At 37.0% G+C, this 19,187-nt stretch overlaps 2 protein-coding genes across 3 annotated transcripts in view; one reads left to right on the top strand and one right to left on the bottom strand.

Annotated features, from left to right (window-relative positions):
* The first annotated feature begins 1,310 nt into the window (after positions 1-1,310).
* LOC106872037 (serine/threonine-protein kinase 33) overlaps positions 1,311-19,187 on the top strand; it is a 64,579-nt gene continuing 46,702 nt past the window's right edge. The window contains exon 1 of the mRNA XM_089339101.1: positions 1,311-2,514. The gene's annotated coding sequence lies outside the window, so the exon portion shown is untranslated. The remainder of the gene's footprint in view (positions 2,515-19,187) is intronic.
* On the bottom strand, positions 8,700-19,016 carry LOC106872038 (uncharacterized). 2 transcript variants are annotated; one of them, XM_014918875.3, is made up of 6 exons: positions 18,527-19,016; positions 14,981-15,150; positions 13,596-13,837; positions 11,690-11,797; positions 10,788-10,905; positions 8,700-9,640 (listed from the first exon to the last, which is right to left on the bottom strand). In XM_014918875.3, the coding sequence occupies exons 2-6, from the start codon at positions 15,144-15,146 to the stop codon at positions 9,489-9,491; spliced, it is 786 nt and encodes a 261-aa protein (XP_014774361.1). In that variant the 5' UTR covers positions 15,147-15,150; positions 18,527-19,016; the 3' UTR covers positions 8,700-9,488. The 2 variants fall into 2 exon arrangements, with proteins under 2 accessions (XP_014774361.1, XP_052831285.1); XM_052975325.2 differs by lacking the exon at positions 18,527-19,016 and adding an exon at positions 15,792-15,904.

Below are 19,187 nucleotides of genomic sequence, written 5' to 3' on the forward strand. Positions count from 1 at the left end.
TAGTAGATATATATATATATATATATATATATATATAATGCAAAGAATATATATGCATGTATACAGACATATATGTACATACTTACATCTACATGTGTATATAGATGCATATCAGGGTACAGGACGTTAGAACAATGAACTACAGACCACGGAACGGACACATAGGAAAACAGATAGCCACTTGGAATTAATCCTTCGTCAGCTGCCTCTATTCTAACTAGACGTTTCGACGCGCGTGCGCACATGTGTGTGTGTGTTGAATCGCTGAATTCTACACAGTTTTTCTCTTTCCGTTTCCTTCCATTCTCTCTCCTACACACACACACACACACCCCTCTTATGACATGGGAGACGCCAAACTGTACCGCAAGTTGACATGCAATTTGCATTGGATCGGCTTCAATGACTTGCAGCAATTACTTGTCCAAGAACTTTCTTACCAATGTAATATATGCATTTATACATACGTATATGTACATACTTACATCTATACCTATAGATAGATAGATAGATAGATAGATAGATAGATAGATAGATAGATAAATGGATGGATGGATGGATGGATGGATGGATGGATGGATGGATATGTTGGGCACAGGACGTCACGAAATGTGTACAACAAAAAATACGAAATACGAGTACATGGCATATGAACTATTTTTCGAACAACGGAAAACACAAATCTCATGGTCACCACCACCACCGACACTACAAGTATTTACATAGCTGAAAAATAGAATAATCCTAGACACAAAATTAATTAGACATTTTCTCTTCTAACTCCAAGGAACCCCAATGTGGTCGACCCGTTTACTAGAAATAGCTGCCAAATCACCTTCAAATCACATCTTACCGTTTTGAAGAGAGAGAGAGAGAGAGAGAGAGAGAGAGAGAGAGAGAGTTGTGTGTGTGTGTGTGTGTGTGTGTGTGTGCGTGTGCGTGTGGAAAGAAAGAACACATTGGATAATGTAGCCCAAGGTACATTATGCTTAGAATAGAAAACACGGTGTGTAATAGTTGATCGCTGGTCTTTCGGGGGAAATATCACAACTTCGGCCAAAGTTTCACGTAAAAAAAAAAACATCTACCTTTTTTCTGAAAATTATGAGGAAACAAAGTCGGAGAGTAGCACTCTTATGTACGTATGCCGGAATATTCGGCCCTTATATGGCCGGTTTAAATGCTAAATGATATTGACTAAATTAAAATAATTAGGTCGAGTTGACAAAAATTCAGTTCCAAGGGAAATAACTTACAATTCAGATTTTCCTTAATTCCCTCCCTTGACAAATTAGCGTCTGCTTATTGCCATAGAAACAAACGCTCGGATGCTAAACAAACGCCAGCGGACGTTAAACATTTTATGAGAGTAAATCCATTAAAAATCATGAGATACACTTTTAAGCTGAGAGTAATGAATGAAGGTAGATCCAAGTATCGCCTTATGACATTTTCGTTAGCTCCTCACTATCTTACTGTTCCGTCACTTTCGTGTAAAATAACTTTTACTTCGTTTCTCCTATTTCTCTCCCAGTTATTCCCTTATTCCAGTATTCTGCCTCATGTCCCTTAAGTCTTCGCTTTCTCTTTCTTTTCCGTCTTTTTCCGTCATTCTCCGTGTTTTACTTTGAAAAGATTTTGTTTGACTTTATTTCTCTTTTCTCGTTTTACAAACTTACATCTTTCTTTCCAATTTATTCGCTCTTTTACTTTCTTTTTCTTTATTTTATCGTTTCCCTTTCAAAAACTTTTATTTCTTTTACATACCTCTCTACTTTTCCTTTTTCTCTTTACTTTTTCCTCTCCACTATTCTTTTCTCTTTTCTCTGTCTTTTCTCCTCTTCCCTTCATTTCTCTTCTAACTCACACTCCCTTTATTTCTCTCTCTCTCTCTCTCTTTCATGGTTAAGCCTTGGAATACCCTCTCCAGTTCCCTTTCATTTTAGGGTTTATCTTTAATTTTGCATAAATATTCTAATCTTTTATTTATTTATTTTTTTGTTAATCCCTATATTCATTGCCTCTCTATTTCTTACTCCCCTCTGCTGTCTCTTCCTCTCATTCCAACTTTGTCTTTCTTACCAACCTCCTCTTTTGCCTCTCTCTCTCTCTCTCTGTCTCTCTCTCTCTTTCTATTTATTTATCTATCGAGCTTGTCTATGTGCCAATAACTTCGAAAGAAAGTTAATAAAAAAAAACACAGGGAGAGTTTATTACCTCTTATAAAATAAATAAACGAACGAATAAATAGATCGGAAAGAATAGATATTAAAAACAGGAAAAAATTACGAGAAAGAAAGAGATTAGAGAGAGAAAGAGGACAAAGCGACAGTGTGAGGAACAAAAAGAGAGAGAGATACAGCGTAAGACGAAGAGGGAAAGAAAGATATACAGACAGCATAGAAGGGAGTGGGAGGAGAGGGGGAGAGAGAGGCTGACAAGATAATTGTGTATCAGTCGGTCGTCCGTCACAACGAGTTCGGCCGTTCGGCCTGGGTAGACATCGTTTGTAAGGTAAGTTTATATAAAAGTTTTATAACATTTGATTTCTTTTCTTATTCGTCTTGTCTTTAATTTAATGATGTCTCTCTTTTCGTGGAGAATGTGGCGAAATATTATCAAAGATCCGTACATAATTTCATCCCTCCATCTCTTTATAACTTATACAGGTATACACACATTCACACACATGTATGTATGTATGCATGTATGTATATATATATATATGTGTGTGTGTGTGTGTGTGTGTGTATTTTTCTCTATGACTATCTCTTTATCATATATATTGGAGAAATCAAAACATACATCCATCAATGTGTGTGTGTTTGTATATCTATATATATATGCGTGTGTGTGTGTGTGTGTCTATGTATATTTTTCTCTATGGCCATCTATTTATCATATATATGGGGAAATCACCAAGACATATATCTATCAATGTGTGTGTGTCTGTGTGACTCAGGGGCCAAGAATAGGCCCTTATCACTGATAAGTGCTAATGCACGAGACTCTCAGCCCTTGAGTCACTCCGTTTCTGCTAGATATTAATAAAATATACACATACTCATATTTTGATTTCTATTTTTCTTGTTTGCATCACAACACCTATGTGTGTATGTTTTTGTGTATATATATTATACATGCTTGTTTGTCACTACACTGCTTGTCATATGTCTACACATGTGGGTTTCTATTTGAGATGTGTATACATACATACTCTATCGCGTAAACATGCATTAGAAATACAATCTGTAAGCAGAACAGTAAAAATGTGCGAGACTTTTCTCAAGTTCCTAATGTAAACTTGTTTTTGTTATCTATTTTTCCAATATTGGAGTTTTATATATTTATTAAAAACCAGCTCCTTCCCTTACAGGAAGACTTCAAATTATTGATAATAGAAGAGAACATACATATAAATAAAGGTGTTTGTATATGTGTGTATATATATATATATATATATAGAGAGAGAGAGAGAGAGAGAGAGAGAGAGGAAGAGAGAGAGAGAGAGAGTCAGACAGATAGTTAGACAAACAGATAGTCAAACAGATGGTTAGACAGATAAATAGATAGAAAGACAAGCAAATAGACAGACAGATAGATAAACAGACAGACAGGTAGATAGATAGATAGATAGATAGATAGATAGATAGATAGATAGATAGATAGATAGATAAAAATAGATATTGCTGGTCTGTGGGGTTAAACTGGGTTTCACATCCATAAAGCACTTAGCTTTATAGTGCTTCTTGAGGCCCAAAACTTGTTGGCCTTGCTACGGTCTGAAGAAATACTATAAAGCTAAGCACTTTGTGAATGGGAAACCCAGGGACCAGCCATATCTATCTTTGTCTATATACTCTATTGTTCTATAACTTAGTGAACTTCTCCTTTGGATTTATGATTTACTGACTATATATATATATGTATATATATATATATATAGGTGCAGGAGTGGCTGTGTAGTAAGTAGCTTGCTTACCAACCCCATGGTTCCGGGTTCATTCCCACTGCGTGGCACCTTGGGCAAGTGTCTTCTACTATAGCCTCGGGCCAACCAAAGCCTTGTGAGTGGATTTGGTAGACGGAAACTGAAAGAAGCCCGTCGTATATATATGTATATATATATGTGTGTGTCTGTGTTTGTCCCCCCAACATCGCTTGACAACCGATTCTGGTGTGTTTACGTCCCCGTAACTTAGCGGTTCGGCAAAAGAGACCGATAGAATAAGTACTAGGCTTACAAAGAATAAGTCCTGGGGTCGATTTGCTCGACTAAAGGCGGTGCTCCAGCATGGCCGCGGTCAAATGACTGAAACAAGTAAATGAGTAAAAAGAGTAAAGAGTATATCATCATCATCATCGTTTAACGTCCGTTTTCCATGCTGGCATGGGTTGGACAATTTGACTGAGGTCAGGGAAGCCAGGAGGCTGCACCTGGCCCCAATCTGATCTGGTAGTGTTTCTACAGCTGGATGCCCTTCCTAATGCCAACCACTCTGAGAGTATAGTGGGTGCTTTTTACGTGCCACCGGCACGGAAGCCAGTCGAAGTGGCACTGGCATCAGCCACGTTCGGATATACATATGTGTGTTTGTGTATATATATATATATATATATATATATATATATATATATATATATATGTATAGATAGATATAGATATATATATGCGTGCATGTGTGTATGTATGTGTGTATATGTATGTGTATGTATATGTGTATGTATGTATATGTATGTCTGTACATGTATGTATGTACATATATATATATATATATATATATATATATATATATATATATACCGGAGTAAAACTGTCCAATGAACGGGAAACTCAGAGTAACAGTCTTTTGTTATATTTCTGCTACTTTTAAATAAAGTATATATATACATATATACATACATATATATATATATATATATATATATATATATATGTATGTATGTATGTGTATATATATGTGTGTGTTTGTAGGTACGTATGTACATATGTATCCATACATACACACATGCAGAAATATATATATATACACACACACACACACATACATTAGCTGTAACAGCAGACCCCCCCCCCCATATGTAATCTTTCAACTGCTTACCTAAGAGTAGTTGACAGCTTCTGTTACCTAGGAAACCTAATCAGTAGTGGGAGAGGTTGGGCGTGTGTGTGGGGGGGTTCAAAAGTATAGTAGCCATCTTTAGGAGTGGGGAAAGTTCAGAGAACCAGTACTTTTGTTGGCAACAAAGGGTGTGAGTGTGCCTGTCTGTGTGTGTGTGTGTGCATATCTCTCTCGCTCTCTCTCGCTCTCTTTCTCAAGTGAAGGGTGAATTATATAGTAATTATGTGCAAAGTGCTACGTTAATAAAACACGGGTGTTGATTGGGGTGGATGTGTGAAGACTGGAAATTAATGAGAGTTGAGCCTGTGTGTTGGGTCATGTCAGCGCAGAGCAACAACGAAAAGCAGGTGGGGGGGGAAAGGAGAAATGGGTATTACAGGTATGAGTCATAGCGCCGAAGAGAGGAATCCGTGAATGGTATGGGCAGGTAATATATGCAGGTACGAGAAAGATGATAGGCTGGGTTGGGAGAGAAAAGGGTCAAAATAAACTGGGTGGAAGGATCCTGAGGGGGGGGGGAGAAAAGACGACATGGGAAGATGTGGGGTAGATTAATTTGAGGGTTATGAACCTTGAGGTGACGAGAAGGGACCACAACAAACAGTGGGATGCTCTGATGAGGTAGACCCTTTCAGTTTATACCTGCATGGGGGAAAAAAATGGGTGTTAATGAGGATGGTGTCAATGTTTGTATATTCATTCAGTTGTTCCTGAATTTACCGAGTACAAATTCCTTCTAGAGAATTTCTAGAATATTTTGCCATTGAAATTACGTTTCTTGTCTTCCCTGGAGGGTATTAATTGAATACCACCACTCTACCCCCGACACGTATATCCGTCGCCGTGTACAGGTACTGAAAATGGTATCATTGTGCTAACCATTCCTTTGTTCATTTGAATAAAACAATGTTTTTTTATTGAAAAGTAGGAGAGGGTGGGTTCTGTCTTTAAGACCTTACAATATTATTTTCTTTCATCAAAGAATAAGTACTCCAGGGTGGTGGTAAAATTATATAACATGTTCTTTTGATTCAACCTTATCAATTAACGTTATATTAAATGACATAGATGAGAGGTGACAGCTTTTCTTTGAAGTTGCTTCTGGTAATATTAATCAGAAAAGAAAATATAATATATTATAATAATAATAATAATAATAGTAATAATAATAATAATAATAATAATAATAATAATAATAATAATAATAATAAATGCCCTGATGCAGTACCAGGCAGTGGCTCTCAGTACACTGATGCAGTACCAGACAGTGGTTCTCAGTGCCAGGGTGCAGTACCACGCAGTGGCTTTTTGTGCCCTGATGCAGTACCAGGCAGTGGCTCTCAGTGCCCAGATGCAGTACCAACAAAATGGCAATTATGTATATATATATATATTTATATGCTCATATATATGCACACACACACACATAATATATATATATATATTTATATGTATAAGCACATATGCATGAGGGTTTAGGGATAAGGTTAAGATTTAGGGTTAGGTTAGGGTTATGATTAGACTGCACACTAAAGGGTAAATGGCCAGGCAGGCCATATGCTAAAGTATAACCATGAATCCATATATGATGTATAGATACCAGGGAAATAGATTTTTGTTTATCGCATGATACACAGGACAGGTAAAGGGTTTATACCTTGTTCGAACTTAGTTTGTCTCTGTGCATTGTTATATGAACAGAACAGGCTACTCTGTACATGGATAAAACAACACATAGACACATGTGCGTGGACACACGTACACACTGCCCTACTCAGGGAAGAAAATGAATGTACAATTAAAGATTATTGGTCAAACAAGTACACTTAGTATTACTGATAATAAATCTCTGGGAGTAACTAAACTATGAAGAGGCTACTTAAACGCTCGTTAGCAACCTAATATGACAGTTGTCAAGACAGTTTGTCACAAAGAATATATATATATATACACATACATACATATATGTATGTGTGTGTGTATATATATATATATATATATATATACATAGAAATATGTACATATGTATGTGTATATATATTGTGTGTGTGTGTATGTATATATGTGTATGTATATATGCATATATATGTATGTATATATGTGTATGTGTATATATATATATATATATATATATATATATATATATATATATATGTATTTATGTATGTATGCAAATTGTCCAACCCATGCTACCATGGAAAGTGAACGTTAAACAATGATGAACGAACGATATATCCTTCAATATGTATTTAGCAACACAGTTGAAAGTATATCACCTTTTTTTCATAGAAACCCCCCTAGTGAAAATAGCAGTGACATATCTTGTTATCTTTGTTGTTGATGCCACTGTTGTTGTTGTTGTTTTGGGGGAAGAGGAACGTACCTATTCTGTGATTTATTCACTGGCAATTACTTTCCGTTTCATTTCATATCATGGAATTTATGTCATTCAGAGATCAAGTACTTACAGAGTCAGCTAGATTAAATGGCTTAATTTTGCCCTTGTTATTTGGCAGTACTTCTCTTCATACTAATACAGACTCACACAGACACACACATAAACATATATGTCATCATCGTCGTTGTTGTCGTCGTTTAACGTCCATTTTCCATGCTGGCATGGGTTGGACAGTTTGACTGAGGACTGGCAAGCCAGGAGGCTGCACCAGGCTCCACTCTGTTCTGGCAAGGTTTCTACAGCTGGATGCTCTTCCTAACGCCAACCACTCTGAGAGTGTAATGGGTGCTTTTTATGTGCCACCAGCATGGGAGCCAGTCAGGCGGCACACTGGCATCAACCACTTTTTTATGGGGCTTTTTATGTGCTACTCGTACGGGAACCAGTCAAGGGACACTGGCATCAACCACATTCAGATGGTGACACACGCATACAGGTATACATGTGAGTATCCACCCATGACCCAACTGCAATAAAGCTTACTAAATAATGTCATGTCACCTGGTACACCTTAAAGATTAAGTCAAAAGTACTTTATAATATTACATAATCCTGGAGTCATTTGTCTTCCTAGAACTGATAAAAGAATTTAGGGCTACTGCTTAACAATAAGGTGAAGTACTGGATTTATTATGTGTTTGCTGAGTGTTCAAATTCCACTGAGGAATTTACATTTCATTTTCCCATCATCATCATCATCATACATCCACTTTCCATGCTGTCATGGGTTGGGCGGTTTGACAGGAACTGGTTAGGCAGAAGACTGCACCAGGCTTCAGTGTCTGTTTTGGTATGGTTTTTATGACTGGATGCCCTTCTTAACACCAACCACCCCACAGAGTGGACCGAGTACTTTTTACATGGCACCAGACCAGGCAAGTTCAGTTTTGGAATGGTTTTTAACCCTTTCATTACTGTATTTATTTTGTGATGCTCAGTGTTTCTTTCAATTACTTTTAAATATAACAAAGAATTTAGTAAAATAACTAAGTTATCATTCAGCTGGTGTTAGGAACATAAATTGTGACTAAAGTTTGGTGGAAGATTTTAATTCTCAGATCCAGTGGGGGTGAGGATGGGGTGGTCGAAAGAGGGCGATGGATGTAAAAACGACAAAATAATGGGTTAATTAGTTTTATTTGTGAAATACAGTTGGTTTAGAGTTTGTTGCAGAAAGTGGTGTATGTGTGTGGTGGTGAGTGGGAGGTGGCGGGGCTAGGAATGTGGCCCAATAGCCAAGGGGGTAGCAGCCCCAAAATGTTTGGGAACCACTGGACTAAGCTCTTCAGAGCAGTGCTCCAGCATGGCTGCAGTCCAATGATTGAAACAAACGAGAATTTCAGCAATAAGGACATAAACTTTGACAAGGGGTTGCAGTCAATCATATCAACCCCTAATACGTGACCAGCATTCAATTTTATTGGTCCCCTGGAAGGATGTAAAGCACAGCTGACCACAGCAGGATTTGAACTCAGTAAGAGAAGCACCAAACTAATACACCACAAAGCATTTTGTCCGATGCTCTACCGATTCTTGTCAACTCATCATTGCCATATTGCTGCTGCTATTGATTTTAGTTTCCAAATTAAGATTCAGATTTGGAATATAGTCGTTTAACATCCGCTTTCCATGCTAGCATGGGTTGGACGATTTGACTGAGGACTGGTGGACCAGGAGGCGACACCAGGCTCCAGTCTGATTTGGCAGAGTTTCTACAGCTGGATACAATAAAACAACTGGGTTTTTTTTTTTTTTAAGTGCCAAAGAAACGGTAACAATTGTTTTGTATTGTTTGTTCCCAATGAAAAAAATTACCGTTTTCTTTGGATCGGTTAATTTTGGCACAAAAGCAAGGCAAAGAATATTTATTGAAGTTTATACATATCGACTTCGTAATAGAGACATCCTCATGAGCTTATGTTTGCAGCAATTTGATCAATCTTAAATTCGTTCCGTAAGTTCCTGCGTGCATTTGTGATTTTATTCCCCACTGTTACCCGAAACGTCCGTGAATCCATCATCTTAATATTCTTTCTCTCAGAAAACTCTGCCAGGAACTCTGTAAGGAAAAGAAAATTTTTTTTTAAAAATCTGTAATTTATGTTAGTTGGTAAAACATATAAAATATACTTATAGGCACAGATGTGGCTGTGTGGTAAGAAGTTTGCTTCCTAACCACATGGTTCTGGGTTCAGTCCCACTGTGTGACATCTTGGGCAAGTGTCTCCTACTCTAGCCTTGTGAGTGAATTTGGTAAACAGAAACTGAAAGAAACTCGTGTGTGTGCGTGCGTGTTTGTCCCCCACCACTGCTTGATAACTTGTGTCGGTTTGTTTATGTCCCTATAACTTAGTGGTTCAGCTAAGAAACCAATAGAATAAGTACCAGGCTTTAAAAAAAAAAGTCCTGAGGTTGATTCATAAGGCAAAAAATAAAGGATAAAGATACCGTATTTACTTGTATATAAGTCACATTGTTTTACGCTTAACTTTAATTGGTGGTGAGGTGATTTATGTACAGGGCAAAGTTAAAAACTATGAAGGGAAAACTTTTGTACCAAGACCTAACCCTTTTGTTACCATGTTTTTGGCACGTCTTTTTACAGCTGGATGCCCTTCCTAACACCAACCACCCTGCAGAGTGGACTGAGTGCTTTTTACATGGCACCAGCACAGGCGAGGTCAGTTTTGGAATGGTTTGATTTGGGTACAGTGTTGTCCATATTGAATATCAAACATGTAGATGTCTCCGCAGTTTTGGAAGTGTGGCCTGAAGTTATTTAGACTGGACATCAACCATATCAATACCCTCACAGTCTGGGAGTGTGGCCTGACATTGTCCAGTGTCACTACAGTCTGTGAGTGTGACTGAATGATGTTTAGCATCCACCTTTTCCATGCTTGCATGTATCGATCAGACAGAATTTATTGAAGCAGGAATCAGAGTAGAAGTCCCTTGCCTAAGGTGCTGCACAGTGGGACTGAACCTGAGACTACATGGTTGTGAAGCAAGCTTCTGAACCACCCAGCCATGTCTGTGCCTATCAACCACATCAATGTCAGAATCTGGTGATGAGGATCATCATCACCATGCAGGACATGAACCACATCAATCTCATTTGTCCTCTCTGGATCGAAATATTAAACCAGGTGATGTCTTTGTTTCAAAAGAAAAATATTTATGAAAAGCAGATTTATAATAATTACCTTTTATGGCAGTTAATTTCTTCCTATCAAGTGGTGTGTGTTGTTTGTCTTTCTGTGTTCGTAGCCCTAGGCCACTAGCTGCCACCAGCTCATCGCGTGTGAACATAGCATCAACCAACTGCAACGGTAAAAAAAAAGAAAAACTTTACTAGAGCAACACACTGATATTTTACACCGTTTTACACCTGTGCCTCCAATTTATCTCTCTGACCCCCACCCCATACATCTCACCCCCTTCATACAAGGAAGGGTGGGCTGAAAAGTTCAAAGGCTGACTATGAAGGAGTAATGCTAGAGCTGTGAAATCTTGCATGCATTCATTTCAGCTCTTTCCTATTATCTCTGCCTTAGCGAAAGCAGAGGTATTGTTTTCAGTTGTGTTTGTTTGTTTGTCCGTGGACAAGATATCTCAAGAACCGCTGGATAGATTTGGATGAAACTTTCAGGGATGTTTGGCCTCGTAACTGGCACAGACTTATTAGATTTTGGGATCAACCTGGTACCAAACATCTTAGCCACTCATCCATGCCTGCATTTATATTCAAAGTTATTATTATTATTATTATTCTAATATGTCACCATATTTCTGCTGAAATACACTGCTTTTGTTCGAAATTTATTTTGAAAATAACAAAGATTCCATTAAAATAACTTTAAGCTGGTGTTTGGTGCATAATTTTCTCTTTGTAATTCGATCAGTGCCCATGGTTTTTATCAGCAGTTTTCTATGGCAGACGTTCAAAGAACACCCTCTTCCAGACCACATCAACCTTTCCTTCTTCAGAAACAAACCATTAAAAAAACAAACAACAAATAAAACAATTTTAGACGTGCCCCAGCATGGCCACAGCTTATGAGCTGAAACTAGATAAAATGAAAAAAAAATGTAACAACTGACTGACCTTGTTTAAAAGATATTTCATTTTATCTCCGAGTCGTTCATTTGTTGCTCGTAGAATTGCTTTTAACTTCATGTAATTTATTGGCAGGGATTTTGTCATGGCTGTTCCCTAGATATAAAAATACAAGGAATGTCGTCGTCATCATTTAATGCCTTCTTTTCCGTCATTGCATCGATCAAATAAACTTCCCACCATACCCTATCTAGGAATACATTACCCAATGCGCCCCCCACCACCACTTTTGTTTTTCGATAGTAGGTGATTTTAAAGAAATTTAGTTATTATTTCTAGCAAGTCAAGCGACCGCATAATGGCGATTCTCATTCAGTTCATCCGAATAGAAATTGTTACAAGGGAGATAACTTTGATAAACAATGACGAGATTTACAATTATACTGATTTTTCAAAGAAATTTTTTTTCCTATCATACGTTAAAATCTTTTAAATAACATCATGCCGCATAAGGAATTTTTTTGAAGTAAAAACTTGAGACGGAAAAGGCCGATATTTAGGACTCGTACCGTAAGATCGCCAAAAAGAGAATAAGAAACAACAATAAAACTAGATGTCGGTATGTACATATATGTATGGATATATGCATATAATTATATATTATTTATGTTATATATTATATATATATATATATATATATATATATATATATATATATATATATATACACACATACACACACAGAGTAATCCCTCGACTATCGCGGGTGTTACATTCGAAAACCCACCGCAATAGATGAAAATCCGCAAAAACAGTACTGTATAAATTTTTTTAATGTTTATAATTTGTATATATTTATTTTATTATAAATGCAAAACAACACCACGGAGGAATGGACGTAAGCTGACACAATAAAGCGCGATATGGCGGGAGATTATTGTTATGTATATGACGACAACTCGTTATGACTGCTAAACTAAATAAAACGTTAATATGTACTAATGCTAAAGGTTATCTCCCTTGAAGTAGGTTCTAATCAAGAAATACGAGCTTGATCAGCACTTTGTCTCTTTGTTAGCGACTTTGCATTGCACGCCGAACATTGGACAAAGCATTTTATTTTTAAGCCGGATGACAAGAACCCACATGGAGGTCGTATTTATTCCTTGATGAATGGTTTAATAGTTAGCAGAGGAGAAAATAACACCAAATATGACATACCATGATAATTAATTAAAATGTGGTGGATAAAAAGATCTTTATGTAATGAACACACACATACGTACGTAGGTACGTGTGTGTGTTTATATATGTATATAAATATGTAAGCCGTTTAGGAGTCAATGAGTCTGGATTAAATACACTCGTATATCTGTCAGTGGAGTGGGTATATTCTTTCTACTCTAGACACAAGGCCCGAAATTTGTGGGGGGGGGGGGGGGGTCAGCCGATTAGATCGACTCCAGTACACAACTGGTACTTAATTTATCGACCCCCGAAAGAATAAAAGGCAAAGTCGACCTCAGCGGAATTTGAACTCAGAACGACGCAAAGACAGGCGAAGTGCCGCTAAGCATTTCGCCCGGCTTGCTAACGATACTGCCAGCTCGTCGCCTTAGTAGAGTGGATGCATTCATCAAAGAGTACAACCGGCCGTAATAGACATATAATATACACTTCGATTAATTATATATACAGTGGCTGTGTGGTAAGTAGCTTGCTTACCAACCACATGGTCCCGGGTTCAGTCCCACGGCATGGCACCTTGGGCAAGTGTCTTCTACTATAGCTTGGGCCGACCAAAACCTTGTGAATGGATTTGGTAGACGGAAACTGAAAGAAGCCCATCATGTATATAAATGTGTGTGTCTGTGTTTGTCCCTCCAACATCGCTTGACAACCGATGTTGGTGTGTTGATGTGATAAAAAAAAATGATGAGGTACCAAAACTTACCTCGACTAACAATGGCTGTAGATTCATGCCTGGATTTGAAGGAGAAAGAGGTAGAGGAAGAGGTGGAGGGGACGGAGCAGCAACTGGAGGGGGTGCTGCTGGCAGGGACGGTACATATCTGCTAGTTGTATCTTCAACAACAATTTCAGAGTTCTCTCGTTGGCTTTTGATGGCTATTAAAACACTTTCCAGCCAATTGCTGACCACTGTCCGTTCTTGATCTGAATTTGGCATCAACAACTCTACAAAAAACATAGGAAAAAATAATGACTAGTCCAAGTAAAAAGCACCCACTATACTTTCGGAATGGTTGGTGTAGAAAAGGGCATCCTGCTGTAGAAACCTTGACAAATCAGATTGGAGCCTGGTGCACCCCCACTTCCCCTGGCTTACCAGTTTTCAGTCAAACCATCCAACCCATGCCAGCATGGAAAGCAGACATTAAACAATGATGATGATATTGTGTGGTAAGCTTTCTACAGCCGGATGCCCTTCCTGTTGCCAACCCCCACCTCATCCCAAGTGAGGTAGTTTCTTTCCTCCTCCCTCTTAGGAGGCACAAGCACTTCCACACACATGTACACACACACAACAGAAACTTCCGCCAACCAAATTCAATCACAAGGCTTCAGTCAGCCCAAGGCCATAGCGGAAGACACTTGCCCAAAGTGCCATGCAGTAATATGAGTGTAAAGATGCACAGATAGACAGACAGACGGACAGAAAATAAGCATGTGCAAGGGGTTGCTGAAATGTTCCTGGCTTTAAGGGTATCACAAAAGGCCTGGTTGGAGGCCCAACCTTCCAAGTTCTTTTACAGGGCTTAGAAAAACTGAAGGACTACTGTAATAAGCGTGAGAATCTGAGAGGGGAATATGTTTGATAAAATCATAATTAACTGATCCTCCTGTATTTTCTTTTACCCAAAGCCAGGAGCTTTACGGCACACCCTCGTGTGTGTATGTATGTATGTATGTATGTGTGTGTGTATATATATATATATACACAGACATACGCACACAGGCATATGCACACATACATATGAGGGGGTATTGGTAAGTTCCTGGCTTTCAGGGTATCACAAAAGGCCTGTTTGGAGGCCCAACATCCCAAGTTCTTTTACAGGGTTTAGAAAAACTGAAGGACTGCTGCAATAAGTGTGTGAATCTGAAAGGGGGAATATGTTGAATAAAATCATAATTAACTGATCCCCTTGTATTTCCTTTTACTCGAAGCCAAGAACTTTCAGCACCCCCTCATAGACAGCTAGGAAATAGGTATGCGTGTGTAATGCTGAGACAGAAATCTAGAGAGGAGGAGTAAAACCTTAGCAGTTTTTTTTAAAAACAACAACGTGACCTGAGATTATAAAAGAGCATGCTTACCACACCAGTCACAACATTTGCCTTGCAGCTGTTGTAGCTGTTCAAGAGCTTTCTTCAAGGTTTCGTTCTCTTCTTCTAAGTATTTTATTTTCTTCTTCAAATTCTCTTTATTATCATCATCATCATCATCTTCTGTTTTTATGTACATTACTGGAGGTTCTGACATTTGCCTGTTCAAAGAGATAACAGAAAAAAAATATTATTGTTGTTGTTATTATTATTACTGTTGTTGTTGTTGTTGTTGTTAATGGAGGCGGCGAGCTAGCAGAATTGTTAGTATGCTGAGCGAAATGCTTAGTGGTATTTCGTCTGTTGCTACGTTCCGAGTTCAAGTTCCACAGAGGCTGACTTTGCCTTTCGTCCTTTCAGGGTCGATAAATTAAGTACCAGAGAAACACTGGGGGTCAATGTAATCGACTAGTCCCCTCCCCTAAAACATTTCAGGCCATGTGCCTATAGTAGAAAGGATTATTATTATTATTATTATTATTATTATTATTATTAATGGAGGCTGTGAGCTGGCTGAATTGTTAGCACGCCGGACAAAATGCTTAGCAGTATTTCGTCCTTCTTTATGTTCTGAGTTCAAATTCCACCGAGGTCAACTTGGCCTTTCATCCTTTCGGGGTCGATAAATCAAGTACCAGTTTAGTACTGCGGTCGATGTAATCCACTATCCCCTTCCCCCAAATTTCAGGCTTTGTGCCTATAATAAGAAAGCATTATTATTGTTATTATTATTATTATTATTATTATTATTATTCAGGCAGTGAGCTGGTAGAATTGAAAGCATGCCAGGCAAAGTGCTTACCAGCATTTTGTCTGTCTTTACATTCTGGGTTCAAATCCCACTTTGTCTTTCATCCTTCTGGTGTCAATAAAAGAAGTACCAGTCAAACACTGGAGAAGTCGATGTAATTTACTGACCCCCCCCCCATCCACACCCGCCTCGTCTCCCTTCCTTGAACTTGCTGGCCTTGTGCCAAAAATTCAAAGTCTTTATTGAAGTGGCAAGATTGGCAGAATCGTTAGCACACAAGCACAAAATGCTTAATGGCATTTCACCTCTCTTGACATACTGAGTTCAAATTCCACCAAGGTCAGCTTAGTCTTCCATCTTTTCAGAATTGATAAAATAAAGTATCAGTCAAACACAGGGGGTCGGTGTAACCGACTTTGCCTCGTCCCATAAAACGGCTGACCTTGTGCCAAAATTACAATTATTATGATTATTATTATTATTATTGTTCAGTAGTTTTATTTTTATAACGTGCTTTCACTTCACTACCGAGCGCAGCTCTGTGCGCCTTGGGTATGTGCTGTGGTTTGCTGTGGTGCTCTTATGTTTACTTTTATTATTATTATTATACTAGCATGGAAAGCGGACGTTAAACGACGACGACGATTATTATTATTATTATTATTATTACTATATTGTTATATCAGTATATTAAGGACTGGTGTAAAGCACTCTCCCAACCCACTCAGTTTTAATTACATAACTATAACAACAGAATTGAACCAACCAAAGTTAAAAAGGATGTCATACAAACGACAGTGGAAACATCATAATGATGATGAAGGTGACTAAGCCAGTTGAAAACAGTGATGGTTCTACTGGTGACAACCATGGAATGATAATCCTGACAAGTCATACCAGTTACACCCTCCCAGCCATTTTCATTTTAATTCTTTTTTTTTGCTTTGTTTTAATGTAGCCATATTTAAAACATGCCTTTTGATGTGACAGACATTGTTAATACTATCCTTGTTAGAGAATACCATATATATATATATATATATATATATATATACACACACACACATAGCTGGTTCCTTTCAGTTTCTGTCTATCAAATTGACTCATGAGGCTTTGATCAAGCCAAGGCTGTCATAGAAGATATTTTGCCCAAGATGCCACGCAGTGGGACTGAACCTGGAACCATGTGGTTGGGAAGCAAGCTTCTTACCACACAGCTATGCCTTATTTTATTTTTCAGCTTCAAGCCATAGCTGAGGGTTATGCTGGGACCACTGCCTTTTACATATATATATATATATATATATATATATATATATATATATATATATATATATATATATATTTAAGAATTTAAGGATTGGAGAAAACGCATGTTATAATTGCATACTTTATTCATACATATGTTTCAAAGGATTACAACCTGTGTGATCCATAGGGATCTTTGATATTAAAATTGTAACCTTCTCATCAGGGAAAGCATGGGAATCATATATATATGTATACACTTGACAGGCTTCTTTCAGTTTCCATCTACCAAATGAACTCACAAGGTTTTGACCAGCTTGAGTCTATACAAGAAAATAATTGCCCAAGGTGCTAACAGTAGGGCTGAACTCAAGACCTTGTCATTGGGAAGCAAGCTTCTTAACCACAGTCACACCTGCCCCTAATCAATAACTGGCCATATTCCATCCTGTTCATATCCAAATTCGAACCATACACCTTAGCCTTGCTTTCCATTCCAAGTAAGAGACAATCCTGGAGACAGTATAGTAATAATGTATTCTGTAACGTTTCGTCAAGTATAATTTTAAACGCCTTAAAGGAAAGATAAAATAATGAAAATAATTTATAATTATATAAAAAAAAATATTAATTCTCAACTTCTAGAATAAAATAAATTCTTGGTTGGTCACAGACACAATTTTTTCCCCCTTTTTTAATGCTTTTTTTTTCCACAGATTTCAGATGTTGGAATAACATTGAACGATTTAAAATAATTAAATAATAATAATCTCATCCGCCGTGAAAATAGGAAAGATACATATTTTCATATATATATATATATATATATATATATATATATATATATATATATATATATATATATATATATATATATATATATATATGGCGTGAGGCGTTATTGTATAAATATATATATATATATATATATATATATATATATATATATATATATATATATATAATTTTATTTTAATAAACTCAGCCATGTTGCAAGTTGACCTAAATTAAAATGGCAATTGTTAAGCATCGTTGTTTAAAAGCTGGCTATCTTATTTAGTCTTATTCCTAGACAATCGGTAATTTGCGTGTGTTTCGTTTTTTTGTTTTTAAATCTCTTTTTTTCTTTCATTCATTCTTTCAACTTAATATTCATGTAATTAATTTCTTGAAATACGTGATTTAATATATATTTAAAAATATATATATATATAAATACATAAACGTGAACAATGACTAATGTATTCAAATGGACTGAATTTTTACTCGTTCCGAATGCTAAGCTGAACCAGGCAACTATGTACGGAATGCTAAAGAAGGCTAAAACAAGAGGGCAGAGAAGACTACACAGATACATTATGTTGCCGTAGAAGCTGTAGTTGGTGTCTTAATTCTGCTCTAACTGCAGTAGCAGCGGTATCAAATTGAATATCATGTATATATTTACACATATATACATACAGCAAAATCTTGGCCGTCTTAGACATTTATTATTATTGTTATTTTCCCTGTGTTTTTTTAGATGAAGTTCTACCTACCTTTGTATGACTGTTTGCTGAAGTGCAGCTAACTGGAATTGCTAGTAGTACTGTGTGTATTGTATAAACTGCTTCTTCCGGTGGTAGCAAAGCCCAAAGAACTGGTAGTGTTTGCTTAGCTCGTCAACCCACCCGCGACCCTCAATATCAATTCTTTTGTCTTCTGTAATTTTTGTTTTGTGTTTTTGTGTGTGTGTGTGTTTTTTTCGCATTTATATTCCTTTTTTTTTTTTTTGTTTATTCCTTCCTTCCCACACCCAACTAGTTCATTCATTCATTCCGAAAACCTTTTCTATAACCAACGTTTCTAGCCGCGTCAGTTATCTGAATTTTTTCTCCCAGACATTTAAAAAATTATTTATTCTTAGCTTCTCATAACCGCACATACATTAAACATAAAAACTCCGACTTCTTTCTTTTTCTTTTTTTTTCATTTCTACTTCATTTAGAAAGTAGTTTTTCAATGGTAGTCCAGTTAGTATTCATTTCAACTATGGTAATTAAAACAAAAATAAAATAGAATAAAACAAGCGAAAACAATAAAATATTTGCAAATTATCATCATCATCATTATTATTACTATTACTATTATTATTATTATATACTATGGTGTCGACAAGGAAACTAATTTTCAGACTTTCATATTAATGAGCTAAGTGAC

The sequence above is a fragment of the Octopus bimaculoides genome, chromosome 21 (assembly GCF_046866305.1).
Source record: "Octopus bimaculoides isolate indiv1 chromosome 21, ASM4686630v1, whole genome shotgun sequence".
In the NCBI taxonomy this organism is placed as follows: Eukaryota; Metazoa; Mollusca; class Cephalopoda; order Octopoda; family Octopodidae; genus Octopus; species Octopus bimaculoides.